The following is a 15230-nucleotide window of genomic DNA, read 5'->3' on the forward strand; positions in this document are numbered from 1 at the left end:
TCTGTAATTCATCGCCATCGTTTCAAGCTAACGCGACTGATTATATGGTCATGGAAATAGAAACTGTCAACCAAGCACGACCGTCTAAAATGCTACTTGAAAGATAATAGCCCGTTATTTTTTTCCCCATTCTATATCATTTCTTTCAGCAAGACAAACCTCTCGAGCCGGCCTTCAAGAAATTATTATCGAGTGTACCATCGATTATTGTGTCAACGATCATTCCAATTTATCGACTCAGAAACCGTCTCTCGTTACTCTTGCGTGGATCTTATTTAACGCGAAGATAGTTTCTTTCATCGCATTACGCTTTCAATCGTATTGTAAAAGGAAGATTTTTAAAATTATAGAATATTCGATTATAAAAAATATTTAAAACAGACAGAAAATTTAAAGACAGTCGAATTCTAAAAATTTCGGAACACTAATTGTGCATTCTGGTACTAAAATTAATTTTGTTGTAAATTTCAAATGAAAGATTTTCTCATTTCAAATGCTTTCCTGCGTAATTTCTCCAATAAAGAATATTTTTTTTCTCGCAGCTCGTTCAAGATTAAAAATGTTATCCTCTTGACGAGGAACTCCATACGCCAAAAAACACAATAGCATATCGTCGTCGTAAAGTGTTCTTGCGTGTTTGTATGTACAGCTGAAAAGAAACGACTTTACTCGGAAATAATCGTTTCACAGGCTGTTCTAATTATACTCCATTAGCGTGTTAATGCTCGAATCAGTTTTTAATGAAACTTAACCACATTTGCAGCGTTAATGTCGTATGGTGTTATCTTTTCATCGATTCCAAGTGAAAGTTAGCAAATCCTTCTTAACCAAATGAATGGGTGACCAGGAAAATTTTCTCTACACTATACGCTCAAATAGATTGTAAGACTCATCGTGCATAATCTATAGTTTGAAATTCTATAATTTAATTAAAAAGAACGCAATAGTACTCTATAGTAATGAAATAAATGAATACAGGAACTATACTCGAAGTAAATAACTGCATGGATTCCAATGCAGTGCAAAGCAACCGAAAAGGGCTCATAAAGTTATAGCTTATGGTGTATATGTGCATTATGTTCGAGTCCCATGTAACAACGACTGAGTCATCAGGTTTAGACGTGCGTAGTTTACGGTGTACCAAAAGGATGAAGAGAAGAGTAAAGAATGCGAACAGCCGGATGCCGTAGAACCGAGTCACATGGACGTAAACCGACACGTGCACCCTCTTTTCTGACACGGTCCGATGATTTTTAAGATGGGGGCGAATACGGTGGACTTTCTCATCGGCTAACCGACGGATTCACCGCAACGCTCAACCCGTTTCGTTTGATATTTCTCTTTGTTTCGTCGTTAATTGTCTAAATATACGCTTTTTCTATATTGTCTCGCAAACTTTGTTCCGTTCCTTGAAAGTTCCGTAAATTGGACGAAAACTTTCTTGAGACAAGGAAGAAGGTACTAGTAATAATATTGAAACGTACCTTTTTACAAAATCACTAGGATTTGAGGAATTAAAATCTAGCTTTTTTAACTTAACATTCAGAACTGCTTCAAAGAATTCCCTTCTTTTTACTGCTTTGACTATGAAGCCTACTAATTCGTCGAGTACCTTAAAAACCATTTCTCGTACAGCTTATAACGAGTTTACGACCCCTTTCACAATTTTTTCGATATCAAATTCGTACAAGGTATGAAATGTTATTTTAATACTCAATCTCATAAGTACTTCCAGAAAAATCTATGAAAATGTCTAAAAGTATATCTGCACGAAATGTTATATCGATTTAATCAATTTGTTCGCGAGTAACAGCGTAATTGAACTATATATTGAAATTCGCTCTTTCGATCTTTTTACAGAGACCCTCCAGGAACCGCGCTTCACCACTCAGCCTTCCAGCAGCGGCAATATTCTTAGCGAAAATCGGACAAAATTTCTGCAGTGTCAAGCGAGAGGTAAATAGGGAACGTAGCACGGATATTCGACGAGATTCGACCCGGAAGCGATGATTTCAAATGCATTAAGAACCTCTTCTCGTCTCGATTTTACCGCGATATTATATTATTTTAAAGATGAATCGATTAAGTTTTATAGAGTTCACTTAGTAAAACGTACTTTTCTCGTATTCCAAATTTTAATCATCAAATTGAAAATAAAAAATGTCTTGTTCTTACAATTAATAAATGTACAGTTTAATAAATTATTTTAGTCGATAAGTTTTGAGATATGAAACAATCATGCGATTATTTCGATTTATGGTTCATTTTCGAGATTTCTGGAGTTTTTTTTACTCGAATTTCAGTTCTATGGAAACTGACAAATTTTCCTACGTGTTTTTAATATCCCATTGTTCTCATGAAATATCGAATAACAGCCGGATGAGACGGTGGCCAGATGAAGCCTTACAGTTGCACCGTAGTGCCGTAATATGATAGTATGACCCTGTACTAATAGTATTAGGTCGCTGTATATTACATCTACTTCTTGACCAAACGAAGAATGCCTATAGTAGCCGCGAAAAATATTAACACCTTGAACTGTCATCATTCGTGACATTTAAACGTGAAGTAGATATAATTCGTGAAAACGAAAACTGAAATCGTGTAAATTTTAATAATTTGTTGAAAATACACAAATTTAGGATCATCACTGTAGTATATGTAATGTATCTAGTAAAATTTTGTCTTAATGAAACTTTTACTTTTAATGATTTATATCTTTTCTAAAAGATAGAGCTTCAATTATATAAATTGTCCTCTGACAAATTCAGGTAAATAAAGTACTATTCTCTGATACATTATTACGTTTACATTCTGTTCGCAGGAAATCCTCAGCCAAAATATAAGTGGTTCAAAGATGGGGTACCCCTCAGCAACGAGCTTACTTCGGAGCCTTATTTTCGAATACAAAGTACACGTAGAGAAGACGCAGGAGTTTATCACTGTGTCGCCACGAACGACGTAGGATCTATATTTAGTGAAAGAATTACATTTGCGGTAGCCTGTACGTATATAATTAAACACGACAGTTTCACATTTTTCTAATTATCCTAATTAATCCTAATCAAGAATCGAACACGTTTCAGTTGCTTTCACTTTCATTTATTTCGATCTACCATAACAAAACTAAAAACAGGAAACGAATTACATGAAAAGCGTGCTATTTCAAAGTCGAGCTATATACTACAGCCAATTGTAAATTAAACACAGCGAGTTTTATTGCGCACAGCAACATTCGATCCATCTGCGTTCTCCTCTTTATCACGCTCTAGGACACGATGCTCTGATTATCACGAGCAACGTACATATTTTGTCGCAGTTAATGCATCCAGCGCGATGAAAGTAACACCGTAATATTATCCTGTCCAGATATGGGGGTGTTCGAGGATCTCACAGAGAGGATGGTGAGCGTGAAATCGGGCAGCGCGGCTGTTTTAACGCTGCCACCGATAGAAAGCCATCCTGCACCTGACGTTACATGGTTCACGTCCGACGGCTCGTTATACGGCATAAAATATGCGTCTGTTCATCACACGTTGCTTATCCTGAACGCTTCTGAGAGCGATCAAGGCCTGTACAGGTTCGTATTAAAGTAACTGATCCAGGGAATTACCTTGTGTAGTTATCAGAGAATGGATGAAGTACCTGTGAAACTTTATTGGACGATAGCTATATAGCTGTGGATCTAAAAGTTTATATATTCTTTCATATATCTACAGTGAAATTTTTCAACTTAAGGGAATTTTCGTATAAAGGAATAGAGGAACTTATTTTTCGTTACATTTAATTTTCTTATAACTAGAGAAACTAAAGGAAATGTTCCCTTTCGCACTTTTATATGTTAAACAGGGCCAGAGCCATTAACACGCAATTGGGAAAAGAGGAGAACAGTCCGTTTTTCAAGTTGCAAGTTACGGGAGATGCCAACGCTGAGGTGGCACCTAGTATCATAGTGAAACCGCAGGACACTCAGATCATCAAGGACCAGGACGTTACCTACATACATTGCATAGCCAATGCTAGGTAATTCGTGAATTTTACAGAAAAAAGGATACAAATTAGTCATATAATAAAATAATAATGCTCTTGCGACCTCCATTCTACAAAATCTGCAAAATACAAAATAAACCTTTGAAAAAGTAAGACTTTATACCTTTTTGCCTTCCTTAAAGAGAATGGGTTACACTTTGAAAGTTTGATAAACTGGCTCGTAATCACTCTACATGAAACTGTTCTGTGAGAGAAATGTTTCAAATGGGTAATTTTAGATCTCTTCATGAGTTACGAACTTTATGGACGAAAGACGGGATCCCCATCGAGAACTCGAGGATATCATATAGTTTTAACGACTCGTGGAATAGAACTTTGGCGTTAATATCGGCAAACATAACTTACACCGGCGTATACTCGTGCCATGTGGACTTAAGAAGCGGTGGATATCCAACAGTGAACGCGAGCGCGAATGTTGTCGTATATGGTAAGACGGATTCAACAACTGCAGATTCGTAACCTTTAAATTTCCCATATATGCGTTATTCTTATGTTATAATATTTTAGAAAAACCAACTTTTATAACGGAATTGAAACGAGAGACTCTTAGTGATTATGGATCAACTGTAACGTTACCATGCGATGCTGTCGGTGTACCTCCTCCTAAAATCACTTGGTTTCGAAATGCAGAGCCTGTTGATCATCTTCTTGGATTTAGGTATGATTTTTAGAAAAACTGCTAAATTTTCAATCAGTAAAAAAATGCATTAATTGCTATCTAAAGTATGTATTTTAACTGAAATCATCTATCAAATTCAAAATTCTCTTATCTTCCTATTTCTATATTCTTCTGCACTTTTATGTATAGGTACGCACTGGAAGAAGATGGCTCCTTAACAATTAAAAAATTAACCATGGATGACTCAGGAATGTTCCAATGTCTTGCATCCAACGACGCTGGCGAAGCATCCAGTTACACCTGGTTAAAAGCAAAAAGTTAGTACATTACACGTTGGAGTTACATGAAATCATTAAATATATTATTATTAATTTTTTGTTTTCTTTTATTAGTCAAACGATGTTTCTTTATATTTATAATAAATGACGTATTTTTTATGGGGCAGAAGGATTAGAAAGCAGACTGAAAAACAGAGTTGTCCGCTGGGCAGCTGGCTACAATGTAGTCAGAGTTCGCCAATCTGATCGCCGTTTTAAGTTCTCTCAATATCCAGACAGTAAGATTCTAACGACAAGTCGCCACGAAATATCCACCTCCTTTTTGAAATTACCCCGGGCACATGCTTGAAGAATGCATATCACACCACAATGTTTGCTTTTACCAGCTGTATCCGTGTTTTTTTCTGGTAGTTATAGTGAATACATCTGCAAAGCACGATAGTTTTTTTGTGTGTAAAACACATTGGCTCTTTGAAAAATTATAGAAAATGCTCAACATGTTCAAAGAACGCAATAATAAATATGATGTGATGTTATTACACAACATACAATATACAGTGTTATTAACACTATTACAAACAAAAAGCATTTTTCAATTATATTTATATTTGGAACAAAATTAATATACTTTTATCAGTATCAGAAAACGTAGACGAATTGTTTTAAGCATTTGCACGTATCTTCGTCACAGTAAACGGACAAAATATATCGTGAATAGCACGTTTCTAGATTAGGAAGATAATCGTAGGGAAAAAATTTTGAATATTAGCTATTTCTGTAGTTGTGCCATAGAGTATACGTAATTTAATTTTTAGTGAAAATAAAGTTTCGGTAATAGAGAATTATTATTAATTGAAGTCAGGTATTGGTAAATTCAGCGTTTTCCATTATATATACGAATGAACGCTATTAAATTCTTTCCAATGCTTTTTTGATTCATTTTTTACTATTATTTATAAAATGACAATAGATGGTATACTGGAAAACATTGAAATGGGGAAAATTTACTTTTGTGATCAATTGTTCCTGCCTTTTTTTTGCGTGCATGTAATCAATTCTTCCTGGTCACAAGCAAAACATTAATAGATTCAAATTATTGTTTTCAGCATCTGGACCAATCATGGAGAATGGTCCACAAAACCAAACTATATTAGATGGAAAGGATGCAACTTTAACATGTAATGCTGTAGCAGCTCCGAAACCTAACACTACATGGATTTATAATGGTAAATTATTAATCACTAATTCATACGGGCAACTAATACCACAACACTGATATACACATTGATTCACTAATAGATACAATTCCTGTGGAAATCGCCGGAAGAGTACAAGTCTTAGATAACGGAGATCTTTTAATAGCTGCGGTAAAACCAAACGACGCCGGAAAATACACGTGTATTCGAGCTAATGAAGCTGGTTCTGTAAATGGTTCAGCGTATCTTACTGTTTTAGGTAAAATATGATTAAATAATTTTAGAATACTAAGAAATCACCCGTTTCTGACCAGAATTTAATTCATTTCAGTTCGAACACAAATTATTCAGCCACCTGTGGATACCTCTGTACTTCTCGGCTACACCGCGGAATTACAATGCAAGGTCTCCAACGATCCAAGTGTTTTGTACGATATAGCATGGTTTCATAATTCACAGTACGTGCATTTCTACATTAATGATATTAATGATAATAAAAATGGTTACAGCATATTTGTTGCTTTTGCAGAGTAATAAATACACAAGCCAGTCAAAGAGTAAAAATGCGAAATGATGGTACATTGGAAATAGCAGCTGTTCGTGCGTCTGACGTGGGTGAATATATGTGTTCTGTGGTTTCTCCAGGAGGAAATGAGACTCGATCTGCTCGTCTTAGTGTAATCGAATTACCGTTCGCACCAATAAACGTAATGGCTAGTCGAGTCGAGCGAATTTCACCTCGCACCATAAACGTTAGTTGGGTTCCTGGCTTTGATGGAAACAGTCCAACAAAAAAGTTTATCGTTCAAAGGCGGGAGGTTTCTGATCTTGGTAGTTAAACATAAATTGATCTTTAATAAAAAAATTTAATCTGTCTATACATGTCTACTTATATACGTATATATTTCCGATTTACTTTATATAGGACCAATACCTGATTCTGCGTTAAATTGGATCACGGAGTGTAATAATGTTTCGGCACAAAATCGTTGGGTACTATTGAACAATCTAAAAGCTGCTGCTGCATATCAGTTTCGAGTGACTGCAGAAAATAGTGTTGGCGAAGGACCTCCTTCGGATCCCAGTAATGTAGTAGTTCTTCCTCAAGAGCGTAAGTAATAGTTACAAGCCTGCAAATCTTAATAATTTCCCAAACTTTCATTAATATTTGTGAATTTTACTGTAGCTCCGAGTGGACCACCGGTAGGATTTGTTGGTTCCGCTCGATCATCCTCAGAAATAATCACGCAGTGGCAACTTCCATTAGAAGAATATCGAAACGGTCATATTTTAGGATACGTATTAAGATATAGACTATACGGCTACAACGACAATCCATGGACAATACAGAATATTACTAACGAAGCACAAAGAAATTATCTTATTACCGACCTAATTACTTGGAAGGATTATATCGTACAGATAGCAGCGTATAATGATAAAGGGGTTGGAGTATTTACGGAAGGTTTGAAGATTAAAACCAAGGAAGGAGTACCTGAAGCACCACCCACAAACGTAAAGGTAACAGCTATTAATTCAACATCGATAAAAGTGTGGTGGAAACCTCCCAATCCGCAAAAGATTAATGGAATAAATCAAGGTTATAAATTACAAGCCTGGATCGGGCATAATTTTACAGAAGCGAGCGAATACAAGTCGATGACCGTACCACCTAGCTTATTCGATCCTCTTGCAGAGCAAAGTGCAATTATGACAGGTTTAAAGAAATACACCTTATACAATATAACTGTATTATGCTTCACTGATCCAGGTGATGGTGAAAAAAGTTCTCCCGTTCAAATTCGTACACGCGAAGATGTACCTGAAGAAGTAGAAAATCTACAATTTGAGAACATAAGTGATCGTTCACTCACCGTTAAATGGAACGCTCCACAGGAAGTTAATGGAGTTCTCATCCAATACCAATTAAAATATATGATCAAAGATGTACCAGATTCTTTACGAGTAGAAAACTTCACGTCAGACACTCTTTCAGCCAAAATCGAACATTTACAAGCAATGACTCATTATAAATTTGAAGTTGTTGCTTGGACTTCAATAGGTCCTGGAAAACCAGCAGTAGCTGTTATTCAATCAGGCGTTGAGCCTGTTCTTCCTGAACCACCAACTAAATTAGCACTGTCTAATATAGATGCATTCTCTGTTGTTCTTCAATTTACTCCAGGCTTTGACGGCAATTCATCCATAATAAAGTGGACAGTACAAGCACAAACCACTCGAAACACAACATGGTACAATATTTACGAAGTTTCAGATCCTGATGCTAGTACAATCACTGTAGGTGGTCTAATTCCATTTATGCAGTATAAATTACGATTAATAGCTAACAACGTTGTCGGTGCTTCCCAACCTTCCGAACCAACAAAAGAATTTCAAACGATTCAAGCACCACCGTCACATCCTCCTAGGAATGTTACGGTTCGTGCAATGAGCGCCACGGAATTGCGTGTTAGATGGATTCCATTACAACAGATTGAATGGTACGGAAATCCAAGGGGATATAATGTTACTTATACTGAAGTTCGAACGAACAAGTCAAAGAGCATAACTATAGAAGACCATACTGCGAATTCATATATTTTAGAGAACATGGAAGAATATGCTCTCTATAAAATTGTAATGCAAGCGCTTAATGACGTTGGATCATCGACAATAAGCCCGAAAGCTGTTGAAAGAACTCGCGAATCAGTTCCTTCGATGGGTCCTATTAATGTAGAAGCCAATGCAACGTCTTCCACGACTATATTAGTTAGATGGGGTGATGTTCCCATAGAACATCAGAATGGACAAATAGAAGGATTTAAAGTTTACTACGGTGCAAATGCTAGATCAGCATTCCAGTATAAAAACATTCCTAGTAATACAACATTTACAACAACTTTAACAGAACTTCGAAAATTTGTCCAGTATCACATACAAGTTCTAGCTTATACGCGTCTTGGCGATGGCACTTTAAGCACTCCGCCAGTTAGAGTACAAACATTTGAAGATGCTCCTGGACCTCCATCGAATGTATCGTTCCCTGATGTAAGCTTTACCACTGCTCGGATTATTTGGGATACTCCAGAAGATCCGAACGGAGAGATTCTCGCCTATAAAGTTATGTTTCATCTAAATAATAGTCAGGATCATCAATTTTCGAAGGAGTTTCCTGCATCAGATAGAACTTTTAGAGCAACTGGACTAGAGCCAGAGAAGTATTACATGTTCTCGGTAACAGCACAAACGAGATTAGGATGGGGAAAAACAGCATACGCTCTCGTTTTTACTACAAATAATAGAGAACGTCCGCAATCGCCGTCGATGCCACAAATTAGCAGATCGCAAATACAAAGTAGACAGATAACATTTAATTGGACACCTGGCCGTGATGGGTTTGCACCATTAAGGTAAATTTTTCACTACATCTAATGTATAATTTTTTATATTATGTAAAATTAATATGTATAATGCTTTTTTATAGATATTATACAGTACAACAATCAGAAAATTCAGGGCCATTTCAAACGATTCCTGAAAGAGTAGAACCAACATTAACATCTTATACAGCAAATGATTTAAAACCATTTACATTCTATCAATTCCGAATACAAGCAACTAACGATATAGGTCCTTCAACTTGGAGTACAGAATCTGTTCAAGTTCAAACTCTACCAGCAGGTACATAAAATTCACTTTTCATTTGTCCTAAATTTATTTCGTTAAAATACATAATTTTTATCATAATATGAATTTATAGCACCTTCTCGGGGAGTTACCGGATTGAAAGTAGTTCCAATAACGACATCTAGTATAGAAGTTCATTGGAACGCAATAGATGAAGTATATTGGAGCGGCGATCATGAAACAGGTGGTTATCGCGTCGTTTATCAACCAGTTTCTGATTTCCCCACAGCCCTTCAAGATACTCCTAAAGAAGAAGTTTTAGGAATAAAAGTAATGATTATAATTATAGAACACTGTAATAGATTGTAAATGATAAGTTGTATTAATCTTTTCTTAACTTTTGCAGGCTACGAAGATTGTTTTAAGCGACTTGACAGAAGATAGGTATTACGAAGTAATAGTGTTACCCTTCAATTCTGAAGGCGAAGGTCCATCAAGCCCTCCAGTGACTGTATATGTAGGAGAAGCAGTTCCTACAGGAGAACCACAACATCTAAAAGCAGAACCAATTTCTTCTACAGAAGTACATCTGCGTTGGAAACCACCCCAAGCCAATATGCAAAATGGAGATTTATTAGGATATAAAGTAAAATTATCATTTGCATATAGAATTTATTTTTTAATCTAATTGTTTAAGCAATATTTATTATTTATATTTCTTATTTTAGATTTTCTATTTAGTTACTGATTCTCCTCAAGATTTGGAAAACAAACAGGAAGAAGAAATAGAAGTTGTACCAGCATCATACTTAACACATAGCTTAGTGTTTTTAGATAAATATACAGAATATCGCATTCAAGTATTGGCTTTCAACCCTGCCGGTGATGGTCCTCGAACCCCATCTATCACTGTCAGAACTAAACAGGTACATAAGTTCAACAATAATTAAACTGATATCGTAATTGCTTCTCTTCTCTTTTTCCTTTTTAAATATATTTAATTGATTTATAGGATATACCTGGACCACCACACAATTTACAATTCTCAGAAATTACAATGACTAGTCTCCGCGTCTCTTGGGAAGCACCAAAACTACGAAATGGTGAAATAGTCGGCTACATTGTTACATATGAAACTGCAGAACAAAATGATCGTATGTTTTTTAGTATAAAAGTTATTCCAAATATTTAATATACGAACAAACAATTGCTTAGATACGTAACATTTTATATTATTATAGGTTTTAGTAAGCAAGTTAAACAAAAGGTAACGGAAACAAGTCTACTAATTCAACCTTTAGAAGAAGAAGAAACGTATACTTTTATGGTTAGAGCGCAAACCATTGATTTTGGTCCGCCTATATCTGGAAATGTTACAACAGGTCCACAAGAAGGTTCACCAATGGCACCTAGCAATCTTGCTGTTACAAAAACAGTGTCTAGTGTTGAATTACAGTGGACTAATGGTGCTTCTGGAAAAGGACCCATTCTAGGATACTACATCGAAACGCGCCGGAAAGGTAAATAACATGAACTATTTTAACATTTATAAAATGCCTCAAATATTAAAACGGAGATTGCAGAATTGATAAAAAAAATGAAAAATATTTCTAAAGGTATATATTTATACATGTGAAAGATAAAACTGAATAGTAGAGTTACTTTGATTATTTTATTTTCACATATTTAAACATAAATTATCTATTTATAAAATTTCAGATTATATTATTTGTATTACTAATATTGCCTTTTTTATAATCATATAGCAATGGAAGAGTGGCAGCATTGTAAGTGTCAATGCACGTAAATATATTGAACGTCGAGTATTATATTAGATGATCTCAACAGTTAAATATGATTTTTATTAGCGTTAAAATATAGCTTCCTGTTTGTTATTAATCTGTGATTTGTTTAGTGATATTTGTACTGTTGATTGCATGATAATGTCACAGCATGACATTTTCCATGAGTTCAGTTAGAAATTTATCAAACATCTTAACTTCGAATGCTGCTATAATTTACAGTAACAAATGAATAGCTAAAGTTTGACATGTTAGATGATGGTGTATTCCTACAGTTTTAATTTTTCAGTTTTTACATCTAATACTTCATTAATTCCCTTAAAACATGTAATGTATAACACACAACATAACTATATAAGTTTTCAGTCATCATTACTTTCTTAAAAGCTATGAAAGCAACCAGATATATCATTCTTTCCTGTAGCACATAATTTTATGAAAACCTACAGAAGTTCAATTGCATTTATGATCTCATTATCAAAGCCAAATAAATTTTATTATTATATTTGTAATTATAGATGACAGTCGTTGGCAGACAATCGTACGTAGTAGTAATGGACCATTGACAGAATATTCTGTATCTTATCAAAATTTACTTCCATCTACATCGTATTTATTCAGAGTAATATCATATAATCGTTATGGAATTAGTTATCCAGCATATTCCACAGAAACGGTAAATAGGATTGCTGTATATAAATTTTCATAAATATTTCTAAGCATTAAATACTAATGATAATTTCCTGTTTTTTTTAGATTTTAACTCCATCAAAGCTATACCTTGAATATGCATACCTACAACATAAACCATTTTACAGACAAACTTGGTTTATGGTTACTTTAGCTGCTGCATCAATTATAATTATTATAATGGTCATAGCAGTGCTATGCGTGAAAAGTAAAAGCTATAAATACAAACGTAAGTTGTAATAAATACATTCTAACACAAAGTATATGAGTTTATAATAATCAAGTAATTGTTCTAGAAGAAGCACAAAAGACACTTGAAGAGTCTATGGCAATGGATACTGATGATAGACAAGAGTCTGATTTAGAGCTTTATAGATCAAGACAAGGAGGTGGTGGTGCTATGAATATGGCTAATGCTTGTGGTACATTAGGTAAAAGAAACACTTTAGCAAGAAAATCTATGCATCCTCCTCCTCCTACAATGTTGGGAAAGTCACCTCCTAGACCATCACCAGCCTCTGTTGCTTATCATAGCGATGAAGAAAGTCTGAAAGGATATGATGAAAACCCTGACGATAGCAGCGTTACGGAAAAACCTTCCGAAATTAGTTCAACAGATTCACAGGTAACATTCCTTAAATATATGTATAAAACATATGCATTATACATGACGTATTTTATGTTATAGGGATCTGAAAGCGAGAATGAAAGTGTACAATCGGATCCACATTCCTTCGTAAATCATTACGCTAATGTTAATGATTCCTTAAGACAGTCCTGGAAACGTCAGAAACCAGTTAGAAATTATTCATCGTACACTGATTCTGAACCTGAAGGTAGTGCCGTTGTCAGTTTAAATGGGGGACAAATTATTATGAACAATATGGCAAGGTCGAGAGCACCATTGCCTGGTTTTTCGTCTTTCGTATAATTTGTTCATAATAAAAAACGAAAGTTTTCGTTAAGTAGATAGGGTGCCGAATTATAGACTAGCAAAATTTATAATCGTTATACGATTAAAGTAAAATAAATTTATGCTGAGCACGAATTAATTTTGAAGCATATAAATAATTTGGGGAAAAAAGAAAATTGTTAAATATGTGTAAAAAGAGATATTGTTAAAATTTTGATCATTTTCATGAAGCAGAATAGTTAGAATTTTAATAGCTCAGAACTGAAATTGAAATACACAGAGTTAAAGACTTATGTTGAAACACAAATTTATGAGTGTTTCACGCATGCTGATACTTCGTATAGTAATTTTAAAATGCTTTGGCACCACCATATTGTGATATATTGAAATACATATTATTTATAATTTTAGGTAAAGTCAAAATGTGTATAATGAATATTTTTACTTTCATTAAGTGAAGTTGGAACAAAATATTGCATGGATCTCGAATAACGTAATGCTTGCGCATTTTTTTAAGTGTAAGAAAAATAAGTTTGAAACAATCTGTTAATATAACGTATTAAAAATGAAATAGAATATCATTAATAATAATTAAAAACAATATCGTATCGAAAACTGCCGGAGATAACCGCATATATAATTAATAAACTCAAAAAACAAAATAATATTTTAATACTACATTAATATGATAAAAGCAATTAAATTATAATCCATTAAAACATACAAACATACTAATCACAGTATCACTTATAAATCTTTTCCACTCATATGAATACTTTTTTTAATGTTTCTAATTGACATTTGTGCAACAAAATAAAAGTTGTTTAATATAAGACATCGATCTAAATATATAAATATATGAACACAATCAGGCCTATCATATCAATTTCAATTAATCTTCATAGACTAAAGATGAGTCTGATAAAGTTATTGTACCGAATAAATAGAGAACATTGCGTGAAATGCGACTGCGTGAATTTCTATCTTTAAGGGTCTTTGTTTTTAATATTATTATGTATAATGTACATAAGATTTATATAAATTACAAAATAGCAAATACCGATACAACACTTGTACATTTAGTGCACAGCTTAGGCAACATTAGATAAAAGTGTATGCTAAGTAATCTTTCAACAACATATATTTATCTTCTTCAAATAGATATCTATCGTCTATTTTCATCTTTCTTTTTAAATCATGGAATGAAGAAGAAAAAGACTTGACTTTAATGCATTGACATTTGCATATAAAGAAAATGCAATCTATTTAATTCACCACAATATCGTAAATTCATTTGTAGTATATAATATTACACTTACAGTATTGTAAAACATTATCATACACAAAGTTATTCAATTTTAGGACAGTAATCTTCTTACCATAATGCATTTAATCTATGTAATTATTGTTTTAAAGGTGAAAAGCATTTCAGACTGATATTGATGCGTGAAATGTCTTTTTTGCTTGATACTTATTTTGTAAAAAAGGATCATAGAAACGATACAAACAAAATGTTAAGAAATCGTAGAAAATGTAAAAGAAATTTTGAAATATTCTTCGATAATATACGCTAAAATCTAGGAATATATGTATTATTGAAAATATAAGACAATGAAAATAATTGAACAGTTCAATGATGGCAGCTATAATTCTATTATATTTAATAGAGTAATTATTAATTGTAGTTGGTTAGTGAAACAAGGTTGATAAAATTATACTCGAACTTTTAATTTGATTAATTTTTCATTCAACACAATCATAATATCAATTACAAATCAAAAATTGTAATTAATATGTATCATGAACTAGATAGCAAATTGTTTGATAAATATTTACTTTTAAAAATGATACATTCTTTATTCTTAATATTATATTAGAAAACTTGCTTTCTGATTTTTATACTATATAGCATTAATTTCCCTATTTGTTAACATCAATTATCAATTATTGTCATCGTGTCATAAAAACTTAATCTTCGTACAAATGAAGATGATTGTATCTACACACTGCCAATAATAATTAATTCGAGGATAAAATTGTTTTTATCCGCATTTC

At 33.6% G+C, this 15230-nt stretch overlaps 1 protein-coding gene across 6 annotated transcripts in view; it reads left to right on the top strand.

Annotated features, from left to right (window-relative positions):
- Positions 1-14905, top strand: part of LOC117239561 (protein sidekick) — a 43862-nt gene extending 28957 nt beyond the window's left edge. Inside the window, exons 2-26 of one of the 6 annotated variants that reach the window (XM_033505230.1) lie at positions 1861-1956; positions 2825-3004; positions 3370-3580; positions 3850-4023; positions 4269-4477; positions 4558-4708; positions 4859-4986; positions 5115-5225; positions 6054-6173; positions 6247-6402; positions 6475-6601; positions 6673-6974; positions 7069-7254; positions 7330-9553; positions 9628-9824; positions 9904-10100; positions 10177-10416; positions 10499-10696; positions 10783-10924; positions 11012-11290; positions 11537-11557; positions 12091-12248; positions 12329-12491; positions 12559-12887; positions 12951-14905. In XM_033505230.1, the coding sequence (XP_033361121.1) occupies positions 1861-1956; positions 2825-3004; positions 3370-3580; positions 3850-4023; positions 4269-4477; positions 4558-4708; positions 4859-4986; positions 5115-5225; positions 6054-6173; positions 6247-6402; positions 6475-6601; positions 6673-6974; positions 7069-7254; positions 7330-9553; positions 9628-9824; positions 9904-10100; positions 10177-10416; positions 10499-10696; positions 10783-10924; positions 11012-11290; positions 11537-11557; positions 12091-12248; positions 12329-12491; positions 12559-12887; positions 12951-13193 (6542 nt within the window). In that variant the 3' untranslated portion in view covers positions 13194-14905. The remainder of the gene's footprint in view (positions 1-1860; positions 1957-2824; positions 3005-3369; positions 3581-3849; positions 4024-4268; positions 4478-4557; positions 4709-4858; positions 4987-5114; positions 5226-6053; positions 6174-6246; positions 6403-6474; positions 6602-6672; positions 6975-7068; positions 7255-7329; positions 9554-9627; positions 9825-9903; positions 10101-10176; positions 10417-10498; positions 10697-10782; positions 10925-11011; positions 11291-11536; positions 11558-12090; positions 12249-12328; positions 12492-12558; positions 12888-12950) is intronic. The other 5 variants (XM_033505232.1, XM_033505231.1, XM_033505233.1 and 2 more) reach the window with 5 other exon arrangements.
- Positions 14906-15230: the final 325 nt, after the last annotated feature.

Source organism: Bombus vosnesenskii, unplaced genomic scaffold (assembly GCF_011952255.1).
Source record: "Bombus vosnesenskii isolate JDL3184/JDL3185 unplaced genomic scaffold, Bvos_JDL3184-5_v1.1 scf7180000014105, whole genome shotgun sequence".
In the NCBI taxonomy this organism is placed as follows: Eukaryota; Metazoa; Arthropoda; class Insecta; order Hymenoptera; family Apidae; genus Bombus; species Bombus vosnesenskii.